Genomic DNA, 24597 nt, shown 5'->3' with positions numbered 1-24597 from the left:
ATGAAGCCGTGTTGGTTGAAATGAATTAGTGGATGCATAGCTGATAAAAGGTATCGATGCAAGATCTTTTCGAAGACTTTGGAAAATGAAGACAGAAGAGAGATTGGCCTATAGTTTGCTGGGATTGTGGCCCTTCCGGATTTGTGCAAGGGGAAGACGGAACCAATTTTCCAGTCAGTTGGAAAATGTTGCTCAACCAGTGACATACGTATGATGTGACAGAGCAAAGGGGCAAAAACAGTGCAACAACCCTTCACGATGAAGCAAGGGGTGCTGTCACAACCTGCCGACTTTTTCGATGGGAGTTTGCGGATGGCGGACACAACATCGTTTTCGGTTACGTTGGGGATTGGCAATACAGGACCGTGAGAATCGAAATCCAGTTCGCTGCCGCTGTCGTGAGAGATCGAGTATGTCGAAGAAAAATGACGTGCGAAAAGTTCACACACGCCTTCAGGGTCAGACACAATCTTGTCACCATCATGAAGGGTTATGCTTTCGCGTGCATGACGTGTGCGGAATTTGACGTACCGCCAAAACTCCCGAGGGGAGTGGGTAAGAGATGTTTAAGAGTAGTCCGTAAACATCTTTTTATCCCGGGCAAGGAGCTTTTTCACTGAGTAGCGCCATTCTCTGAAGCTAGCGAGAGCAGACGGGTCATTGTGGGCCTTAAACAAGCGGTGAAATTGACGTTTTCTTCGAAGCGCGCCTTCGCGGATGCAATTCGCGGATGCAATAATTTGCGGATGCCAAATGTGGCTTTCTGCTTAAAGGAGCCATGAAGAGAAAATGCAAGTTGGTTTTATTCGAAAGATTTCGTGTTTTATAGTGCCCCCAGCGCTTGTCCGGATACAGCCGGTGCTTTATTCGCTGAGAAATTAAACAATTTAGGTTAAAATTTTGATTTTCCCGCTCAATCTTGCGTTTTCGTGGTCCCAAATGACATCACAGGAACCGACCGCTCTGCAGCCTAGAATACCTTCATCCACGCATCCGCCGTACAGGGTAGAGACACGTATACGCTGGCGCCGCCATTTTCGGTTGCTCGCTCGCCGCCGAAGCAAGTCATTGTGTCAAAACCGCGCTAAAATTATCGCCGCAACGCGGTTTACTGAAGAAGTTTGAATCATATTGTCTGTTTCGCGTTGCTAGGTCTCGTGGGAAACGAACAGAATAACGCGTTGAGCCCGTTGGCCCAATTGCGGCGGCACGGGACCGTTCAAAGGTTGTCTCCACCCTGTACAGCGGTGTTGGTTTGTTCCCGCGTTTCTTTACGTTCCGTAACCTAGATGGCGCCACCATACCGTGGCAAGCGTTTGGTTTGTTTTTGCCCGCATTTAAACCTGGCTTGTTTTTGTTCTGGGAGAAAATATTCGTTCCCTGAAACAGTGCTCGCTCGACAAATGGGGTCACGTAAGACACCGTTGCTTGCGTCAATCGGCCAGTGTCGTCTGAGACAGCCCCGTAGTGCTGTGCAGCTAAACCAAGCATGCTGTGCGCAGTACGAACAGCAGAACGCATCAGTACTTCTATGTTTACATGTGCTTTCGTAACTTCCACTGTTTGTCCCATCATTCTTATTGCTTTGTAAAGAATGTGCCCTAAATTTAAGCGCAAATCGCTCGTTCGCCTAGTTTGTAAGCTCTACCTAATTTGCGTCAGCTTCTGCCAGCCTCCGCCAATCGCAGAGCTTAGCTGATGTGACATCATAGGTTCTGTTGCGGGAGATGAGCTGGTGGGTCGCATGACCATTCCCGTTTTTCCTAATTATGTAGCTTATTTGAGCGAAGTTTACGTTAAAAGTGGTGTCAGTATGATTCTAACGGGACAATCTTTTGAATGAACCAAACTTGTGTTTTCTCTTCATGGCTCCTTTAAGTTGTCAAAAATGAAAGCAAAACGTAAGGCAAAACAACAAAACGTGAGTGTCGAGTTCGATGCCAAAAAAATATGAATGTTCGGATAAACTGGTGTGGGATCCGAGCATTATGATGGGGAGGATGCTGGTCTGCATATTGGAAGTCCTGAAAATCATGAATTTAGCTTTTTGTGGGTTAATAACTTTATTGTGGGTTAATGACGTTATTGAGCACAGTATTCAGCTTGGAGGCGAGAAAAGTTATTGCTGTATCGCATGAAGAAGATATTGTGGTATCATCAGCATACAGGACACAATGAAAGGAATGAAGTAAATTTGTAAGGTTATTATTATATAAAATAAAGAGCAGCAGGCCCAAAATCGAACCCTGGCGTATGCCTAGGTTAAATGTTATGGTTTCAGAGAAGGTATCAGCCACATATACTTAGTACTGCCTGTTGAGAAAATAGCTTTTTAATAATCTTAGAGGTGACCCTGTTACCCCATATGCTTCTAATTTCTCTTCTGGACTTCATCCGGGAAACGGGTGCAAACTTGTACCTGTAGGAACTTATGCCAAAGGGCATACTGTCGCAATTAAAAAAAAATTCTGGAACAAAACATCGTGATTAATCGTATAAAATGCGTTACTGAAATCTAAAAAAACTGAACCCACAAAATTTCTGGTGTCGATTGATTTTTTTTTTATATAATCTGTTAAGTAAAGTAAGGCTAGGTTAGCGAAACGCCGCGATCGGAGACCAAACTGTCAATCACTCCGGAGACTGAATTTAGATAAACAGCTATTAAGGCGTTTAGCGAATAAATGCTCAATTAATTTACTAATGGTGGTAAGAATGGAGATGGGGCGATAATTAGAAATTATCAGCCGGTCGCTTTTGCAAAACTCTTAGGCCGCTACCAAATAAGAAATTGATAACTTTTGCCAGAAATGTGTTTTGGTTAGATTCAAGATTTCATCTAACTGGAATACCCGACTGGTGACGTTCGTTCACCCGAAGCATGGAGTAAATAGAGCAGCCGATTAGGGAAAACCTCTGTCCACCATTACCAATTAATTTCTATGCTTCGCGGTCGGGTGATCTTAAACATAAGCGGGAAATTGGAGAACATGAAGCTGCTACTAAAGATTTTTCTAATTTCTGAAGCTTTTCTGACGTTTTCCACAAATGTGAAAGGGTGGGGGAGAGAGAAGAAGAGAGAGCGAGAGAGAGAGAATTAGTTCCAAAAGTTTGGTTAAGTATGTTGTATACCAATGAATGTAACAAATCTCTCACTCAGTGGAATGTACATCCGGTAGCAAAAATTTTCTTTCCGGTCTTGCGGTTGCGTCAAATTTGCAGCCCTGGAGAAAAAGAGACCTCAAAATATTTCAGTGTCCTTCCACTCTGTGAAGAAAGACTATTGGCGAAGCAGGGCGCAGTCCATAAAGTGGGCTAAGCAAAACATGTTTGTTTCTGATTTTCCAATGAGCACATATTAAAGATCCCTAGAGAAGGCAAGCGCGGAAGGGGGCGGGGTAGAAAGTTAGGTGGGCAGATGAGATCAAGAAGTTTGCAGGGATCAATTGGTCGCAGTTAGCACAGGACCGGAATAATTGGATATCTATGGGAGAGGCCTTTGCCCTTCATTGGGCGTAGATAGGCTGAAGAAGATGATGATGATTATGATGGTGATTATGATGATGATGCCACTTTAAAGTTAACGAGATGGATAAAACTTGAATGGGTAGATCTTTATTCTAGCGCAAAAACGTGGGGTTGTCCGTTGTCCTCCCGTAGGTTCCAATATATTGGCAGCAGATGGGCATTCCACAATACTTACAACTTTATTACGAAAAAGGTAATTAAGAAGAGTAAACGAAACTCGCTGTATTAATAGAGTCGTCTTAGCTGCCAATTGTGGTATAATAGTTTTGACGAAACGCGAGTTACAACCTTCTTCTCTAACCATACTTCCTACGTGAAAATCTCTATTTTACGCGGATTTCTCCCCGCGCCCTAATGGGTGAACCAAGACATATACAGTTTCGCTGTAATATTGAACATTTCTATGCGTACTGGTGGCTTCACGGTAAAGAACTCCGAGAGTCGTTTTCGCAAGTCCTGGCCTCACCGTCAGCATAACCCTGTGAGCGAGGCGTGCGTTGGTCAGCGCGGTCTTCCATTCCTCGAGGTTAGGGAAGAGCGGGGCGGGTCCTGGTTTTGGCTACACTCTTAGACTGTGGGTAAAGGGAGCCTGAACTTCCACAGTGCTTGCATTGAGGTGAATGCTGATTGCGGGTATACTCCATATGGAACCGGACTTGGTGACGAAACGTGCTGGTAAGCGAAGTGTTTGGCCTTTTTTATTGCGGTTTTTACGGTAGATAAGTTATATGTTCGAGCCTGTATTGTTGCCTAATGTTCCGGTATTGCACAATGAAGGGTTACGGTGAATACATGCTACATAATAGGGCTAGCCCAGACCTGGCGCAACATTCACAGTGGCGCTCTTCTTTTCTGCTTGCAGGCATTCTGGCCGAATACTACGGCAAATTTATCGGCAACATCAAGACCAACGCACACGACTTCAAAGGCAAAGTGTACGCTGTCAGCGAAAATCAGGTCTACATCGCCGAAATGAGCTACGACGGCCAGGGACCGGGTGCGTATACGGGCTCTCGCTCAACTATATACCGGAATTCTGCATAACTCGCTACGAGCAATGGAGTGCGTGTAGTTGATTACATTTTACAGTAATTTTGTAATGCTTCAATTCCGTGAAGGTGTAATCATCATCCTTGCAATGCAATTTCCTCCTGTGTTATCCATTACTATTTTTCTCCACTCTTATTGTGTTTTGCGAGGGGAGTTAGATGTGCTGTAACCACTCAGTTCTGGGAGAAAAAAGTCAATGCTTTTTAACAGCAAAGCCGTTTAAGATTGACTCTGGTCCGTTGGCGTTCCCAAAAAAGTACCCCAAAATAATTAGCAGTGGCTTAGCTCGGCTATGCCAGGATATACGTAGCGTGAGCTAAGGTTCAGCTCCCGTACTCCGATTGGATTGGATTTCAATTCAACACAATCCAATTTATTCCAAATCAAATGCAATCCACGCCAATCCGATCCGATCCGATCCAAACCAATCCAATGCTTCTCGCGCTTGCTCAGAACGGCCCTTCACGGCACACGCGAAACCGCTCAACCTCGTCCAGTGTAGCTTACGCTACAAAAAACTCCTCCAAGACTAGGTCGACCTTCGCCCAGCCGCGTAAGCAGGGCCAAGCAGAGCCTAGCTATGACGACATCGCGCACGACGGAACCGGTCGACCTTCGAGAACACTCTGGCCAGCGTTCGTGGCGTGATCTCTCGCGTGGTTTTATCCTCGGCAGTTCACGTGCGTTCCCGCCTGGAGGGGTGAGCACAGACGCGGAGTTCGCACTACAGACGCCGATTTCGCGAAGCTGGTTGCCGCCGGTTCTAGCGCGTGCTAATGCGATCCACTTTGGCAGAGATGTGAAAGCCTCCGCAGAAGACTATTCTGGCCTGCCAGTCATGGAGAACTTTGAGCGTCGAGCTTACAAACCCATGTAAGGTGCAACAGCCAAGCATCCGATGAAGGGGGAGGGGCCGACAGAGCCGCTTTTTTCTCAGCCTTGAACCAATAGTGGAAGCTGTGCCACTTTCTTTTATAGAATGAAGTCTTTCTTAGGCCACTCAAACGACGAAATTTTGATGTGTCTGTCGGTCTGTCCCTCGATTCAGCCTTCCGGCCAAAATTTGGAATAATTCGTTATAAACACATATATACACTGTCAGAACCAGTTCAAAACTCTGGAAACTGCTGTTTTTTGGTCATACATGTCCGAATTATTCACCGTAATTACAAAACGTCAGGCCCACTTGAGGCAGAATGTAAGTTCACAACCTGTAGTCCCAGAGTTCTTTTTGTAAGGAATATACGATGGTTGAATTTTGCGATTGCAAGTTAGAAAAGCGGCGCTTTAAAAATGGCGCATAACGGCTGCAGCACGTGCGAGATGAACGCAAGCACAAGAAAGCAGTACTCTCGCCCCTCGTGTTCCACGTAGAACAAGAAGCAAAACAAAGAAAAAAAGATGCGCGCTATTGCAGCGCATGGCGCGCGAACAATGCGAAGGCGGGAAAATTGAACTTTATTGAACAACCCCAATTCAATTTATACCGAGAAGTGCGAGAGGGGAGCAGTGAAGCACGAGGGCAGGAAGCGCAAAACGGGAAAGGGGTTACGTGGCAGGCACGGCAGACAACTATTATCCTTCGACGTCGTTTGCGGTCAAAGAAGCTTATACGCGGCCGACTTTTTTTTTTTCATTTGGGAAACCACTAAGCCCGGAACGTAGAAGAATAGTACGCCACATCACTATGGTTTGTTTCCTGATATCTTGTTTTTCGGTACACCTGATACTACCTCCGGGAACAAAAAAACTTACCTTATCCCACCTTTTGTTATTACCGTCTACAAACAACGCTCTTTTTTTTTTTTGAGGGATTAGACTTGGAATTAGACTGGATTGAAATTAGAATTAGACTGCGTCCATGTTAGAGTGCCTCTCTGTTTATGCCACGCTGTGTTGGTAATATGGGGTACCGTCATAAAGATGTTGTATGAAAATTATGTGAGAAATAATCGATTACTCTAGAGTAATTTATCGATTACTTTTTAAGGCTGTAAGTTTAATTGGAATCGGTTACTGTCTTTCAGTAACGTGTGCCGTGCGTCCGGTTTCTAGCTACAAGCCATGTTCACGGTGGCATTTAAAGACTTCAAATATTGTCAGAGACTTGCTGCTGGCTTGATACGTGTGCCTGATCATTTAACTGTGGTTTCGGCGTACATTAAAGCTCCCAAATGGTCAAAATTATACCCGAACCATCCACTACGGCGTGCCTCATTGCCTGTGTAGGTTCGGCGCGTTAAACCTCATAACCAATCAAATAAATTAACCGTATCCACAAGAAGGAGAGAAAGCAAAAAAAATCAGGAATAATTTTGTACGGGCACTTCTTGTTCGTTTTGTACGCAGGGCTCTTAATAAACAGAGAAAGAAATGTTTTAAGAATTTAAAGCAATCCCCAGCGCTGGTCCGGATTTTTTAAAGCATCTGAAAGTGAGCGCAAGGAAGACGACAAGGTGTGCATTCAAATACCGCCGTATTCTGTTTACTAACCAAGATGGTTTAGTTGTGAAGCTGGGCCTATCCGCGTGCGTGAAAGTTAGCCTCATGTCGTTTAAAGTTTAAACAGTCTTCTATGTGCGCCTGAAACAATATAAAAGTGCCTACCAGGGTCATTCATCAACTGCCACACCTCATTTTTTTTAAATGGAGCTGTGAGGGGCGTCGTTACGGCGAGCGCACAAAATCTGACTTCGTTTTTGTGCCTGTCATTTTGTCAACCTCATCGGCATACAAGTACTCTCTCCGTGTGTGACCGCACCAGTCAGGTATTTCTTGCAAAAGTTAAGTGTGAATTGGTATGATCCCACCAATCAAGGATTTCTTGCAAAAGTATAGTGCCAAGTGCATCTTAGTTTTTGATGCGGTGTAAAAAATGATACCGTATGGTGTGACGGGAACACGGGAATCGCCGATTTTATGCCAGGGTAACTCCTCCTCAGTGAACCACATTTACTAATGCTAAGGTTCATTTCAAAAACTGAGTGCACCACTGAAACGGCTACAGCGCGATGAGAAAATGCTTTTCTAACTCACCGTGACAATTTCTACGGAGACCAGCGTAGTGAAGCAGTTCCACCTGTAAGTTGGGGCGTGGAAATGACCTCCCAAGGCCCATCGTTCATGTCCTCCTTTCCTATCCGGGGGTGCTATGTGGACTCTTCCATCCATAGGGCCACATCCACCAGGTATAGTCCCTTCACCCTTAGAGAGCTCACACAGCATTGCCGCCTCTCCTTTTGCAAGCACACTAGTCCCTCACACATGAGGAGAAACACATCTGGCGTCAACTATAAACAGAAGCTCTGCCTTAAAGAGTTGTCCTGCATCCTTTACGCCCTTATCTCTAGTAACGCCCACTCGAGACACAGGTAGTCACTGACGCAATCTTATCATTAGTCCCTGGTAAACAGTCAGTTTACCAGTCTAATGACAGTCAGGGACAGTCAGGATGCTCTCCCCGTGTTCCAGCAATAGTTGCTTCCCATCGATAGGCTGCGTGTACTGCACTACTCCACACTCATCTGGCCCAACGCCCCGGTACTAGCTATGTGCTAGGCGGGGTCAATGGTCACGCAGGAATCCCGGGCAACGAGCTGGCCAGTCAGCTCTCCCGTGCTCCGCCCAACCGGAAGACTCGGACACCACCTGGTATAGCAATAGCTTTCCACCCGCCCACGCAGGCGCGGCGATGCCGTCTACTTCAATGCCAGACTACGAGAGTTAGTCAAGCATCAGCAGGATTTCCTTTTCGCTTACACTTTTTACTACAGGCAGATGCTTGCGTCATCTGGCAAAAGCAAACGGACAGCCCACCTACCCTACTACATCGATTAGAAGGCCATCGCAGCTCTGCACGGTGCCCCCAGTGTTCCGGCTTTCCAAATACGCCGCATGTCCTTTGGGACTGTTTTTGTTCGTAACTGTGACCTTCAACTCTACTTGAAGCCCCTCCCCCCCGGTTTCTTCTCTACAAAACTAGCGTGCCCCGCCAGAGGGAACGGACAGGGCGGCCTAGTGGCGGAGCTTCTGTAGCTAACAATCGTCAGGCCCTGCCGTCTGCTTAGCCCTCTTTTCTTTTGTTCTTTGAAGTTTATCAAAAACAACAACAACACCAAATCGCCACTCCGCCCCCGCTGCAATGGCCGCAGTTCAACACCAAAAATGGCATCGTTCAGAGGACCCATTCATACCATTACTTCCCCTGGCCAGTGCATGGAGGCGTTGGGTCACTCGGACCCCCAGCTCCAGTAGGAGCTCATGACTCGAGTGGCTGAAGTCGTCGCGACCACCTGGGCAGCGCCCCCTACGCCTTAATCCTTTTGGCAATAAAAGTTATCTTCTCCTTCTCTCTAGCTGACGTCCGTAGGATGTGACTGTAAGTTAGAGGCACATCAGCCGGCTGCTCCGTAGCCTCCGCATTGGTGCACGCAGCTTGTGAAATGAAGCATAGAAAACCGAACGGCACTTGTTCTTTGGGCACTTCTTATACGCCGTTAGCGTGCGGGTCGATGATTGTGTCTCTTTTTGACCCAGCGGCCTATTTCTGGGCCGGCAAGGGTGCCGAGCCTGACAACCAGGGCAGCGCCGTGCCGGATGAAGACAACAGGTGAGAGAGAGAGAACACGCATTCCTCCGAGGTGTTCGCTGAGACTGCCAGTGTGGTGTTGTTTAGAGTGTTGTGTGGCAATGCATCGCTCTCAAATAGGGCAATAAAAATGGGGTTCTCAGTGTTTGCAAATGCGACAAATGTGTACCTTGCGCACACTTCGATTAAGTTATTGTATACTTCAGAAAGGTATTGAACCTCGCATAGTTTCAAGGCTGCCCAAGTTCAACGTCCGTTTTCCACTCTGCGCCACTGCGTTTTGACGCTGCAAGGTTTACCTGACCACAAAAATTGCTTGCGCGTGCGTGCGTGCATGCGTTGGTGTGTATGTGTGCGCGTGCGTGCACTGCGCATGTGCGTGCATGTGTGTGTGTGTGTGTGTGTGTGTGTGTGTGTGTGTGTGTGTGTGTGTGTGTGTGTGTGTGTGTGTGTGTGTGTGTGTGTGTGTGTTTGGTTCCGTGTGTTATCAAAACCCCATGTAATAAATCAGCCTGGGGTTCTCACCTCCTTCTTTCTTGGCGGGTACAAATTTAGTTCCCCTACAGCCATTATCTTTTGCATGAACGGGTGGTCTTTATTATGTGAAATGAAAAGCGCGATCTTGAAATTCCGAGCATGCGCTACTGATAACTAAAAACTGTCCCTGGCTGCTGATACAAACTGATGCGCTTAAAGCCTACCGTAGTCCTCTTCGGTGCATGTCAGGGTGAATACAATGCACACACGTATTCCTTGTGTCCATTCCAAATTTTCCCCCACACTACATACCGCAATTAAGGGAACAGTAAAAAGAAAGTGAAGTTACGGCCTGTTGCTTGCTTCAATCTATTTCTGCATAATAACCACGCCTTGTTAATCAAAGTATCCTAGAGTTTCCACGTTGTTCGTGCGTAATTTCGGCTGTGCAAAGCTTTATCGATCTAGGGCTCGTACACAGCCAAGTATCCATAGCGAATAAGTGCCCCGGGATTTTTTTCTCTGTCTTGATTTAAGGACTGGCCGCCTAAACCTTTCTTTCTCTACCGCACCCATTCCTCACCGAGTGTTTGCCGTATTCCGAATGCAACCTAAGCTAACAATTTGAGTTCAGCAGCCACTTTGAGTCCTGAAAGCGCGAAATTTCTACTAATGGATCTTCCAATCACAGGCACTTGAAGGTGAGAGATTGTTTAGACGCTGCACCTTGGTGTTTGGGATCGCCTCAGTTCAATCCACTCTGTAATTTTCAACATGCGCCGAACTCTTGTACAAGGGGGCCCTCACTGTTAGCATCCATTTAAAAAAGCTGCCGTTGTAAGCTAGGTAGCATCGATTCGCGGTTCCCGAGCACCTCTAACAAAGCCTGATTTTTCAAAAGACGCGTGGTTGAGAAGCTGAATCGTTCGTCTCGCGTTGCAGCTCAAAAGTCCTGCAGAGGTACGACAACTCCCTCGTGCTCCTGCGTCTGCCGAAGAAGATCACCGAGTACGACTACCTGGGCATTTACTGCAAGAAGTTTGCGGTATTACACTTTCACTGCCCCTTGATGTTTTCTCTATAATCAGTTTTCTATAGTTTCCACGAGAGGCCCAAGTTTGAGTTCAAACTTGCCATTCGGGCACTATTCCATAACCTCAATTTTTTTCCCCACTTACCGAGCAATTCTTGTGCGGTGTATTTCTTCCTAACAAAGATGGTACCTTACATTGTGCACCCACGCAGCAGATTTCCCAAAGGAGCGGAAGGGAATGAGGGACGATGTTTACTGAGCTTTACAAAGAGGAGTAGGTCATTATTCTATATTGGCCGCGAGGCCCACCACTGGAGAGGCCGGCGCTGCGATCGTTTTGACGTCACTTATAGGATCACCGTTCCTATCTTGCTGCGTAGTTGGCTTGCAGCGCGTGACACTTCGCTTAGGAAGCGCGTTCTAAAAGTATTTTCGTGGTAATTTCTTTCGTTTGAAGTTAATTCTCAGGGCGTCAAGCGCAGTTCGACCTAATGGTGACTATAACCGCATCAACTGCGATAGATTATCCGCAAATACCATGAGCGTGGTGGTGTATTACGCATGCGACCGAAGCGTAAGCAGCGGCTTGTTTCCCCGATCAACAATGTGGACTGCGACGATCGCCGAGTGAAGTTTCTAGTTCCCTTGTTTGCAAGAAATGTATAAAGCAGAAAATCGTGAAGCGTTAAGTGCTCGCAGAAGCACACGCACCCGCCGTGCCTGCCCGCACAGCCGACGGTGCGGCTCGAACCGACGCAGGTCGCGGCAGCAACAACTTGTCGCCGCTTTTTAAAATCACACAAATCGTGGAAAAGAAGTTCCAGATTGGTGAAAGTGGATGTTAGTGTGATGAAAAATTCTGATAGGTAGTGTCATCAGCTGTGGTTTTCAAAGCGATGCTCAAATATCTGCCGCGATTTACGCCGGCCGGCCGCGGAGGTCGGTCCCGGCAGCGCCGGCCCGTTCACGCACGCTGCGGCGAGCGGCCGAACGATGGCTATGCTTGCGCGCAAGAATCGGCGGAGGCCGCGCAGGTATCGCCGATCGCTTCAACGGAAATCACCGCGCTTACAGAGTTTCCAGCGCGGTGAAACGTCCTGTTAGGGACTGTCACTCGCAACTCTAACGGCGATGAAATATCTGCTGCGATGCCAAGCCTAAAGTTCCCAACATCCGATTACGTGCATCCGAAGCCGGCTGCGAGCTGTTGGTGAAGGCCCTCCCGTCGCGCACGCGCGTGATGCGTTTGGGTTCCTCTAACTTCTTGGGGGCCCCCAGCGCTCGGTTCTCCTATTCTAAATATCCCCATTACCCGAAATCATTAACGACGTGTTCCGCCTCGTACGCAGCCTGGCCTTCTGTCAGCAGTCGTGAGTTTCGAAATTGATGTTTGAGAAATGCCGGCTCACTGTAAACATACAAAACACGCTGCAATTATAAATTACCACGCCGAGCACCTAATGAAAACTAAATATAGCCTTGTCCGAACCCGCTCGAAGGCATTGAAAACTCGCGTTCATACCGTTCATACATTGCGGACAAGTCGTAAAAAGTAAACATTAGCCGTGCAGAGTACAGGCCACGGCAGCCTGTACTGCTACGGCAGTACAGGCTACGGCAGGGGAAATAGGCACTGATTAAGCCAAACTGTAGACCATAACAATACTTTTAAGCATGAGTGGCGAAGCAATCTGATCACCGTTCTCGCGTCATTCATTTACCAGGCAATACGAGCAGTTCGCGCGGTGAGATCATAAGTGAGCGACGCGTTTCTGTCGCTGTTACAAGGTTACGACGCGTTTCCGTCGCCTTTGCACATGTCCCGTCACAAGTATTTCAGAATGAATTTACAGCGTACTTTTCTCGGCATCAGTTGCATCGTCCTTGGCGTTAGCTGGCTGCGTATGTAAGAGCTGTGGGTCGCGATGGTAACAACTACCAAAACGCGGCGGTGTCGCCGGGAACACGCGAGTCGCTGATTGCTTTCCCGAATTATTTGGTTTACATACAACTTTTTTGTTAATTTGCATCAAATACACAAGGAGCGGGCGAGACGGTGGTCACAACAAAACAACACGCTTCCGCGTACGCACGGGAAATGTGTTGTAGCAGACGACAACACGATTCGGCGTCCTACAAGTGACGTCACTCGTAGGTGGCGCCACGGTATGTCCTCGAGGCCAATAGAAAGCTTTTGCACGTCGGGTGCACCGTAGTAGCCCGGGTTACCAAACGCGTTTGGCCCTCCAGGCGACGTCTGATCAACAGTATCTTCCACTGCTCAGGGAAGAGGGGAATTGGAAGTGATTTTGGGTTTTCCTTGCAGTCAACTATGATGTGGCGTGGCGTGCCTTATCGATTGCAGAATTTGCATTTGGCTGTACTGGAACAATAAATGCATTCTTAGGGGGTGTATGAAACTGCCGGTTTAAACTTTTCGTTCTGCAATTTGCTCGTTTTTTGAAGTGATCTGAGAGGGCGTTGGGGTGTCGGTCTTCTGGTCCAGTAATATAATGTAATGTCTTCACACGTATACAAACTCCCTTCGACAATGAAGTTTATTACTATTTCGCAAAAGTACCCCTTAGTCCCTTAACACAAGGCATCGTTATCACATTTCGTGTGGCATTATTTACAGGCCAACTTCGGCCACGTGATGTTTAGAAACGTAGAACTTCCCATGGAGCAGAGGCTTGGGCCTATGCCGACCAAGAAGAACGGCGTCAAAGCCAACGAGGTCATCCTCAAGGACAGCGCCACTATCGAGCTGAGGGACTTCGAGTACGACGGTCAGGGCGGCGGTGAGTGTCAACGAGTGCGATGAACTTCGCGTGTTGGTGTGCGCTCATGTTGGTGACAACAGCGCAAACAAAGACTAAGATCTAAGGCTAACAAAAGATAAAATATAAACCATCACCTTGTTTTGTGTTTCCTCTTTTGTTGTACTTGTATTGTCTGGCGCGGTTGTCACAGTGGAGGTGTGTGTTACTTTCGCATAGCATTTCCTCGCACATAAGCCCCAACACCGGACCTCGCCTATTTGCCTGCACTGGACAGTCCTAGGGTAGTCTGAGTGCTATCCTCAGGCACGAAGCGGAATGAAATGACTGCAGAAAACGAATACCGGGTTACGTCGCAGCCCCTGCGCGGAAGGTTTTGGTGTGCCAATCTATACAAATTGCTACTACCACCTTGCATTACTAAAGTGGCTTGTTCAAAACTGCACAGCTCTAAGCCACTGCGGCAGAGGATGTCTTTTGGCGGTGAGCGCGACCACGGGCGGCGCTGCGAAGCGCGCCTCCGTGACGTTGGCTGAGGGATTTTCACATTTTTCGTCTGCTTCACTCGGGTTCGCTCTCCCCGTTGTTTCTTCGCGCTCGGTTGACGTCTGATGCTTGTCAGCACCAGATTTTGCTCGTGCATAACTTTTTATAATAGTAATAGACCTAAAATCGCATACACTAGCTCAAGGCATGAGTTAAACAATAGTTCTGGATACCGCTACGGAAGAAACATTGCCGGTGTCACCCCATTCCTTGCGAAGCCGGTCCTGTGCGGAGCGCGAAGGGTCAGAGCTAGGCGTCAGCTTCTGTATCAAGCAATCTTTCAAACAAATGGAGCAAAACGAGTCACGTCTACGGTAAAGATGAAGTAACACTATGTTTGTTCAGACATGGAGGGATATTTCGGTACATTTCCCACAGCCATATCTTCCCAATATTCAGATATGCATTGTAGGAAAACTGCACTCAACAGCAAAAGGAGGATTAGGAGGAGAAGAAAACTTTAACAATAAAATCGAGCTCATTAGTGGGCCGGGTCCTCAGTCCAGGACAAGAGAGTAGGAGTAATTCTCTTCAGTTCATATAAAGCCATTCTGAGTAGACCAGGATTTGTTCTTTACGCCTGGAAGGGTTGCAAAACAATAAAGAGCTGCTATTGGTAATGTTCATCGGTTTCGATTCTGTTAATATATCCACGTATACTATTTATTGCGTTCGGTAGCGGTTATATGAACCCTTTAACCCCGTAATCATGCCATTACTGTTCGAGTTGAGAGTAAGTTCTTTATCATAACGATGCGATGGAAATTCGTGTTACAAAAGCCGGCTTCGAGTGCTCTGGACAATCTTGTCTGGGGCACGATCGCGATGGTGTAGCACAAACCTTCTCATTTACAAACCTTCTCATGGCATTTCCATGTGAATAAACAACGCACGCTGCGGATCATAGAGATAATATACTGACTCTAGAGGGAAAGCGCGCCGCTGAGCCAATGCATTGGAACCGTACGACACATAGTGGCAGACATGATACAACGATTTGAAGGTTGCCAGCTGAGCTTTTGCTTACTGAAAACGGCCAAAGCGATGGGTTGTAATCTGGCAACGTGCTACTGTGGCGTTTCCGCGACCGGCTAGCGAAGCATGCCGGGATTAATTGTAACATGGCGGACCGCTGGCCAGGCGGATTCTGTTTAGGCGGCGTAGACAGCATTGCGTAGTTTATCTCCTGTGGGTAGGTAACCGACGTGTTTTCGGTTTAGCGTGTGACTTATATGTACTGAGACTATTTGAGCAAGATGTGGCAACGCTCACACAACGCTCGCGCAAGCTCGAATTCGACTGATCGCATGCGGGAGGATGCCAAGGGATCAGCTGATCCGTACTGGGGCGCACAGAAAAATGAATCTCCGTCATGATATCCGTGCATTTTTGCGCTGTGCCGCTTTATTTGCCATTCTGTGACTTTTTGCGAGGCGCTCAATGCTTTTCAAACGAAGTGAAGTGAACTGTGTCTTTAGCTGAATATGTGAAACGTTTATTGACACACACACACACACACACACACACACACACACACACACACACACACACACACACACACACACACACACACACACACACACACACACACACACACACACACACACACACACACACACACACACACACACACACACACACACACACACACACACACACACACACACACACACACACACACACACACACACACACACACACACACACACACAAACACACAAAACGTTATCGCACGGGCCAACGCTGATATTGCCGGTGAGTCGCGGCCCTTTGAAGCACAGGAACGAAAGAGCGCGGTCGATCGCAGGCCAACGGAGTGGCAGAATGCATGCCAAGGGAGTATGCGAAATACAGTCAGCGGCGTGTCCCGTTTTCCTTTCTGTCTGTATTCGTCAAGTTTTAGCTGCTTTCCACCACTTCAAAGGGAAAGCTTGCGGGACTGAATGGGCAGTGATTTGCCGCACAGAGCGCGCGAGGAGAGAACATGGACTTATTGTGAGTGATTAAAAAAGAAACCGCATTTCGTTACCTATTTTTTCGTTCTACCTTCCCGAACGTTTGTGCAAAAGTTCGAAGCACGAAGAGCTGTAAGAAGTACCATGAATAAAACAACGGAAACCGAACGATTATAAAGCTCCTTTTATTTCTCTTCCAACGGGAACGATCGCTGGCTGCCACTCCGTAGCCTGTAGTGAACTTGCGGTAGTCAAGGTAAGATCGGAATCGCTGTTCCGGCGTCAGTTCAGGGGCAATAGATAGGGTGCTTAACGTGAAGAAACGAATGACAGCCTCGCAAGCGCCCGCGGAGGCACTTGCTCAGCGCGTGCATCCGAGTTTTACCAGTTGCACGTTTTGCACGCACGCAGATCTGAGCTGGAGACTGCACACACACACACACACACACACACACACACACACACTGCGCAAGGCAGGCATAAGGCAGGCGGAAGGGCCTTGCCAATCGAAACCAAAACTATACTACGCAATTACTTTTCGTTCGCTAATTTGAGCTTAATTACAGTAAAAGTTTGTAATACAGCTAGTGTTAATTACTGAAGCAAATATTTGTAACAATTTTGCTTCAGTCCTTTGTTTTAGTTAAATAATTACGGAACAACTTTTTAGCAGGCTGAATACAATTGAACTGGCAACCATGGGAATTGTATCATGTCAGCGCCCACGATTCGTACGGTCTCGGAGCTCGCTTTATCCCCCTGCTGCGGATATGCACCTTCTTGCACGCAGCCACAACGAAAGCCAATTTTTGAAGTGAATTTACGCCATAAAGCCTGACGAAAATATCCAAACGATCTTTTTGAGCCTCCCAAACAACCCGAAACCTGGTAATAACACGTTTATGACGTTGCAGAAGCATTAATCCGTTGGGCGCAGACAAAAAAAACATTAATAGGATACAAGTCAGCAACAATGAAAGAAATAGAAGACAGCCGGTTTATTTCCTGCCGTGCGATGAGCGTGTAAGGGCCCGCTGCTTGGTACGTAGCATTAGACTGTTGAGTCTTCATAAGAGCATATCAAAAATACTGTAGGGAAGCCTACGCATTCTGAATACTTATGGAGGAGCTCTGAGCATTGAACCTCGCGAATAAGCTAGAAAGGAACAGTTACACACGATGTTCTGACCGATGTTCTGAAGAGAGTTGTTCTCTCTCTCTCCTCGTGTGTTGCAAACTTGTGGGGGATACAGCCTGAAATTGTTACGTCAGAGGCTGGCAAAATAATGGAATTACTAGAAATGCCCTTTTTAATAGACTGAAGCATAAAAGCGGGCGATTTCTATTACAGGCACTGCTGCACGTCACAACCGGAATGTAGCAGACGACAGCGGCGCGAGTCCCTAAGCCTACGTCAGAGCCAGGCGGTGCCACTCAAACATCTCAACGCCAATAAACTAGCAGATACAAAACTCCGGTGGTACCGCTCCTTAGACGATGTTCGAGTAAAATTACGTTGGTTTTTACCGAGGCTAAATGGGACCGATACCAAAATCCGGACTTCTGGTAGTGTACCTAAAGCTCCCCGACATCGTCAAGCACAGTATTCCGAGGTCTAAAACCGAGGTTCGGTGAAGGCTTCACCGAGGTTCGGTGAAGCCTTGCGACGCACACCACAATAAGCTGGAATTCGGAAGCGTTTCTGGCACTACTGCGTTGCAAAGAACTTGAAGCCGCAGGAAAAAGCACGCATTATTAAGTCACAGGGACGAGCGACACGGACGCTCACAAAAAATAATTTTCATTTCGATCTCGCTTCGGAATTACTTAAAGAAGTAGGGTGGAACTAAAGCATGACGCAGAGCCTAAAAATTGTTCCCCGTATGGAACTACACCGCGAATAAGGGTAACAGTGCATTGCCGAAGAGTTATGATCAGAAGTTTACGGACCATGCGAGACACAGTGAAGGGCAATTTCCCTTTCGCGTGACAGCGCGGCAGCTAATGTGGCTGTGCTTAGGATACTTGTGGTGATAACAACCACAAAGCGCAGCAAGGGATTTCAGCTCCAATGGTGAAAATAAATAATTGGAAACTGGTGTTCTAATGTGTTCGAAACCTTTCCTCTCGGTTGTACACGGCCGTTCCCTCTGTGCAATTAGACAAAAAAAAAAAAAAAAGAAAGTACTTTTAAGCACACTGCTAAGATTCGCACTTATAATTTGGCTGATACCCTTATCATGCGCAGAAGTGGGTACACTGCGCTTCATGTACGATATCCTCATGCCTCAATCGCGGTCGCGGTCGCTTATGCCGTGTTGCACGGGGAAGGCGTGTGACTACGAACCCTCCTGTTGTGTCAGCGGGGTTGATGAGCGGCTGCGTGCAGCATATATCTGCCTCCGTTCGGATGACCAAGAGGCCAATGCCCAAACTTAAATTGATTAATACATCGCGAGTAGCTAAAAGCGACGGTACAGGTTCACTGGTGCGCTCAAAACATCATAACTCGAATGGGCAGAGAAACGTACTCCGCGGAGCTAAAGATGACTGGGTGGCTGGTCAGAAAGAGAGCTTTGTCTCCAAAGAAACGCTTAAAATAAGTGCCGACACGTTCGAAGCCGAGTCAAAAGCATACAAGCAAAAGCACTCTCGCGGAGTCGAGGTGGCCATGACGCCTCAACAGCCGCCACGGCAAGACCGCGTATGCGCAGGGTCGTTCGGGCCTTGCCGCATTCTCGATGTCGCATGAGAGCCTCAGCATGTACCGACCTGCACGGTTCAGTTCTTTAGGAGGTCTTCGCGTCACTTCAATGAGGCTTCGAGGGAAAGCAAGACGGCGCGTCGGGGCGCTGAGCGCTACTGAAGCCTGCGCGCTGTTTCAGTGGATGAGCACGCACAGCATTCGATTCGTAACAGCCGTCATACCTTCTGGTCACCAGGTTAACTCGGACCCCATTGGAATCAGAACGGTAACGAAATACAGGTCGTACTATTTTACCGCATCACTAATTCTTTTATTTACTCTCATGACACTTGTGTCTCACAGAGGGGTGTAATAACAAAACAACCGTTGTTTCCTGCCTTTTTTTTTCGTCTTGTACGTAGCCGAACATGAAGCGTGCCAACACAGTAGTGGACGTCCGTAGAGAGCTTCGCGCTAAGCGGTGACTTGCTTTCTTTGGCAGACGTCTACTTCGCGGTGGGAGCCAACAGGGACGACTCCAAGGACAGGCTCACCAAGCTCGCAGACGAGAACGGCAGGTGAGCATGATTTGGCTGGGTGCACCTTGGGCTCTCGAAACCTTTCGTTTGAACCAAAGGTGGGAAGACAGGTACCTTGGTTCATCAGTCCAGGTATGTTTATGAACGTCCGAATCTGGTTTCCTCCTTGTGGAATTAAACAACAGCAAGTGTGGGACTCAACCAGCAATGAAACGGAAGATGGTAGGTGTAACGTTACGGGACAAGAGAGCGGAGTGGGCCAGGGAACAAACGCGTGTTAAGGACATAATAGTAGAAATTAAGAATAAATCGGTATGGCATGCAATGCCAAGGCACGATAACCGTTGGTCATTAAGGGCATCAGAGTGGATCCCTAAAAAGGCGCACGTGGCAGGAGGCGGCAGAAAGTTAGACGGGCAGATGACGTCAGTGAGTTTGCGGGAATAATTTGGTCGCAGTTAGCACAGGACTGAGATAGTTGCGGATTCATGGGAGATGCCTTTGCCCTGCAGTGGGCTTAGACAGGCTGATGACGATGATGAAGTGTGGGAGAGAGCATGCAGTGTTGCAGTTACCAGCCTAAAAAGTCCATAGTGACCACATGCAACCTTGTCTTATTGGAGGAAAGAACTCGCCATTGGCAACTTACTCAACTCCAGTGCCGCCCGGAACGGTTTTGTTCTGTTTTGAACACTTTTGTGAAATTTCGGTGGGTACGATTTAATCTGTGACCCAACATTGGTGTATTAGCTGCACGTTAGCATTGAAGCGGCCCGACCAAATGGAACTGAGGGCACCACTGCAATCGCACAGTCATGTTTCTTGGTGGCGACTTTGATTGGCTGCCGTCAACCGCACAAGTTCCTCCGACGTCATAAGTTTGATAAAGTCAGCCTTAAGGGACCCTGCAACACTTTCGATAAGAGCTTTCATTCTTTCCTTCGCGTCTGGACCCACTGCGAAAGCTACAGTTATCGCCAGCACGGAGTAGCACTGCGGGATTTGGTCGTCGCACCTGATACGCCTTCCGTTTCTGCTTTGTTTTTGTGGCTTTTTTTAAAGCTGCTATAAAAAATCGTTCATTGCTGCAACTGAAGAACCGGCCAACAGGCCTTAGTGACGCAATTCGAACCGTGGAAGAACGTCAAGACCGGAAAAGAGAGAAAAATATTTTGAGCGAGTTTACAAGCTTTTTTTTTTTTTGCGACAGTATGCCCGTTGGCATAAATACTATGCTACAAGTATAGGTTAACTCCCGTTTCGCGAACAAACGCAAGGAGGGAGCGGTGGTGGGGTCCCGATATCCACCGATGGAGGTCAGGTGGTCTGCCAGGGTGGAGGCCTGTGCCTCGAAGGTGTCGTGTTCTGGCCGCTTGCAATGAAGGGCACGTCCACAGCAAATGTTCTGTGTCGGCATCTTCGGCAGGAGCCGTGCAGAAGGGGCAGCTCTGGTCGAACGGGGCATGGTAGCGTGGTGGCCACTCCCGGGTAACAGCGGGAGAGAGGGCTACACCAACACGAAGTCTTCGCAGCAAGACCTCCTCCCAGCGAGCGAGTCGGCTAGGGAGGTCCGTTCCACACGGTGGAATTAGAGCTCGTGTGGCGCGACGAAGATCTTCTTTCCTTTGTAAAAACTGTCCTGGGGTATCTAATGTCAGTAAAGGCAATGGTCGTGGAACAAATGCAGTGTGGCAGGCACCATCCGCCGCAATGTGAGTGGGAAGCGTATTTCGCCGGACCCACGAGAGCCGCAGAGGGCAGGGGTGCGTATCCAGTATGTCATGAATGTCCCTCGAGATAGCCGAGTTGTTATTCACTCGACGTAAATTACGTATGGCCACCGTGGAGTCTGTATAAATTTGTAAAGTAGTACCTCCAGGGGCTTACAAGCTATCTGATGGGCACAGAGCAGTAATTTCTGGCTTAAGTATTTTGCGACCCCTAATCTAAGTACTGGTTGTGTTGGGTGACTACGTTTTGTCAAAAAGAGTTGAAAAAAGTGTTCCAGGGCCCTTTTAAAGTCATAAGGCTGATCACCAGCCGATAGAGTGGCTGATGAGACGGCACTACGTCATCTCGGTTGGGGCATCCGTAGGACGAAATGTGGTAATGATGTCGCAGCGATGTGGAGATGGCATAGCCTAGCGAGGAAGAAAGCAAGCGCCAAGCACACATGCAAGGTAAAGGAACGCTTGAACGCGACACTTTTATATGAGCAAAGGTTTTCTAAACTACTAGGTCTGGTGGCAATGTTTATACTTGTCAACATTGTTGGGCAGAAAGAAAAAATTAAATACATTTGAGGCAGGACAATAATACAGGAGTGATTTTTATATTATTATTTTAATTAATATACATGGTTGCTCGATTTTTGCGAAAGCGAATAAAAGTCATGCCGTGAAAAAAAAGCAACGCACTCGAGGCGCCTCCTGGTGGCAGTGTTCCAAGTTCTAAACTAACACAAGCTTCCAGTAGATGGCGCCAGCAGTGGAGCACAGCAAAATTAAATTGGCACGAAGGAGAATCGATCTGCTCAGAAGTTCTATGAAGCTTAGCATTGCCATTATGGAATGCCAGGCAGCTTAGCTGTTAGTATAGCCGGTCGCGACGTGAGGTCACTGAAGCTGAGCTCATTTTTCACATTAGCCTAATTGTTTCGATTTTTACTTAAGGTTGGTATAAGTTTTATTGTGTAAATCTGTAGTTTTAATGAACCAAACAATATTTTTATCATGGTCCCTACAAAAAGGTGGCCTTCACATATAATGCGGGAACTCTGTCTACCAACACCCAAACCAATGACATAGATCAAGGAAGAGAGATCAACTTTATTTTGAATCCTCATTTCCTTATTTTGGGCGCACTCGTAGCCTGGCGTGGAATATAAAACGTCATCGTCCGGTGGGCGCGTTCCGCGTTGCGGATGCTCATGGAAGCGAACCATGCCCCTAATGTTTGGCAATTGAGGAACTCGAACCTCCGCTGCCGGATGTGGTGGTAGCAACGACCCAGTATTCCCAGGAAGTTGAAGCGAGGTGTACTGCTCGTAAAAATGCGAGTAGGAGCGCCAGTCGTGCGTCCTTTCACCACACAGAAACCAACAGGTGATGTAACTAGGTCAGCTGTATCAGGACCAGATCCCCGTACATTTGATTATAAAAATATAAAGAAACAGCACTATGCTCGGGAACAAGTTACGAACGGCACTAGCTCATGTACGGTATCCCCCCGCCCGAGCGATGGACCCAGATTACAACGGGCGCGTGCGTTTTGAAAGGAGGTTGCTATGAATGCGCGATATCGTCTGCCTTTTCTCACGTAGTTTGTCGTCAATGCAGTAGTTTATAAGCATATCAAGTCCAAAGAATCACGGAAACGGCCCGTGCCATGTTAAAAATTTCCCCAGTAACGCACTACTTGCGCCGCGAGGAGTAACGTCCGGCTGCGTTGACGAGGCACAGAGGAAACTTGCGTTGCCGTTCTTAAGTTGTACACGACTTACCCTGGGTTTCAAAGCAGTATACAGCCACGTCTGGTGCGTAATCGGGTATTATTGCTTAATTGATTGATTGATTGATTGATTGATTGATTGATTGATTGATTGATTGATTGATTGATTGATTGATTGATTGATTGATTGATTGATTGATTGATTGATTGATTGATTGATTGATTGATTGATTGATCCGTAGATCGATCGATCGAATGTTGACGTGATTAGTTTACGGTGCTTTGTGTATGGCTCCTAACAAATTCTGGGGCTTTGGAACCCACACTTCCAAGTTGAAAGGAGTGAATAGATCGTGGATACTCGTCTATTCGTCACTTTTATGCGCCACCTCCCATTGATTCGCATGAAGCCCATAAAGTATCGGTACCTTGACTTTGCCTCACTTGTGCATGCACGCAACTGATTTGAGAGAGCAAGTGGGACTCATTGCTGCCTGCCTGCCTGGTCCGTTCCATTATGATCGAGTTTTTCGTTCTCGGGTGATTGAAACAGAAAAAAAATGTGGTTGATCCTTCTTTCATCGGAATCTGTAAAACACCGAAGGGAAATGTTCCTTCGCAGGAGCATTTGAATGTTTATTGTACGTAGATATGAACTTTCACGTCGCTGTTTTATATTTCGTTGGTATATATGGCACCGTTAGACGCATCAACATTAGACACTGCATTACACGCGCCGGAGCATCGCGTAAATTCGATTGAAATTCCAGGCGCTCGCAAGCCGTGCGAACGAATCCTAAGGGACTGAGGGCGAATCGTTTGGTTAAGTCACAGTACGTCACAGCGAAAGGAGCATGATTTGTGGGTCGGCAGCAGTCTCGTGGGTGTGCTTGGCGAGCGACGTCCTGCTGGCGGGTCGCTTAGGCAAAGGTACGACCACATTGGTCGTGCTCCGTGGCGTGTACGCCAGACGCTTGCGTTGCGACGAGCTCAGCTTGTGGAACGCGGCGGCGGCGTTGTTCCACAAGCTGTGCGGCGTTTCACATAGGCGGCGGACAGGGGTAAACACAGCAGCTTCTGCTGCTACATGCTGCCCTATCGAGGCGCCAACTATCGGCGCTCGTTAGCGTCAATGACGCACTACTTCGCTTCCCCTCTCGTAGACGGCAGAACCATCTGAATGGACAAGTTAGAGGGAAGGACATAAGGCGCGTTCGTACCGCTACCAGGGCATGACTTGATGGCGGCTCAGTCGGTAGAGCGCTTCACACTTCCCGTTGCGGCCTGAGGGATCGTGGGCTCGAATCCTGGCGCCGCCGGGCGTATGGAACTTTTTCTGGTGATGTCGTTACCGTGACGGATATGACGTCGGTGAGGTTTGTGTACCCCGGCATAAAACATTTTTGTGTGAAAACGAAAGCAAAACGATGGTATTATTCCCAAGCCACTTTTCGAAATGCGGCATAACTTAAACAGACCGGTGTTCAAAATCAGCAAAGCGTAAGGGGGATTTGTAGTTATAAGCTGCTGGACTGACCATAATGTGACGCGCTAAGAAAGTGAAAAAAATCTGAAACTTCTTGCTATTCGTCGTAAAGCGATCATTCGCTCATCAAACTCGCCTGACCACTAGAGAGAGATTGATAGATGTTTAACATGCGATGATATGCGCCGTAGTGGAGGGCTGCGGAATAATACAGACCACGTGGGGCTCGTTAACGTGCGCCGGAGAGAGAGAGAGAGAGAGAGAGAGATAGGATGAGAGAGGATGAGAGAGAGATGGACATAGAGAGAGAATGAGAGAGAGATGGACACAGAGAGAGAATGAGAGAGAGAGGGACGGAGAGGGACAGAGAGAGAGAGTGAGAATAAGGGAGATGGAGATAGAGAGGGTCAGAGAGAGAGAGAGATAAAAAGGGGGACGGAGAGAGAGAGAGAAAGAGTTCGAGAGAGAGAGGGGGACGG

At 47.6% G+C, this 24597-nt stretch overlaps 1 protein-coding gene across 4 annotated transcripts in view; it reads left to right on the top strand.

Annotated features, from left to right (window-relative positions):
* Positions 1-24597, top strand: part of LOC144148163 (protein Skeletor, isoforms B/C-like) — a 58552-nt gene that overhangs the window by 21169 nt on the left and 12786 nt on the right. For all 4 annotated transcript variants that reach the window (XR_013317984.1, XR_013317986.1, XR_013317985.1 and 1 more), the window contains exons 3-7: positions 4391-4525; positions 9115-9187; positions 10586-10688; positions 13315-13477; positions 19146-19221. Coding sequence is in view for 1 of the 4 variants with exons in the window: in XM_077679744.1 (XP_077535870.1) it covers positions 4391-4525; positions 9115-9187; positions 10586-10688; positions 13315-13477; positions 19146-19221 (550 nt within the window). In the remaining 3 variants the exon portion in view is untranslated. The remainder of the gene's footprint in view (positions 1-4390; positions 4526-9114; positions 9188-10585; positions 10689-13314; positions 13478-19145; positions 19222-24597) is intronic.

This window comes from Haemaphysalis longicornis, unplaced genomic scaffold (assembly GCF_048455015.1).
Source record: "Haemaphysalis longicornis isolate Haplotype H1 unplaced genomic scaffold, Haemaphysalis longicornis Haplotype H1 scaffold_8, whole genome shotgun sequence".
NCBI lineage: Eukaryota > Metazoa > Arthropoda > Arachnida > Ixodida > Ixodidae > Haemaphysalis > Haemaphysalis longicornis.
Note: the sequence above shows the minus strand (reverse complement) of the source record. Positions and strands in the feature narration are given on the sequence as shown.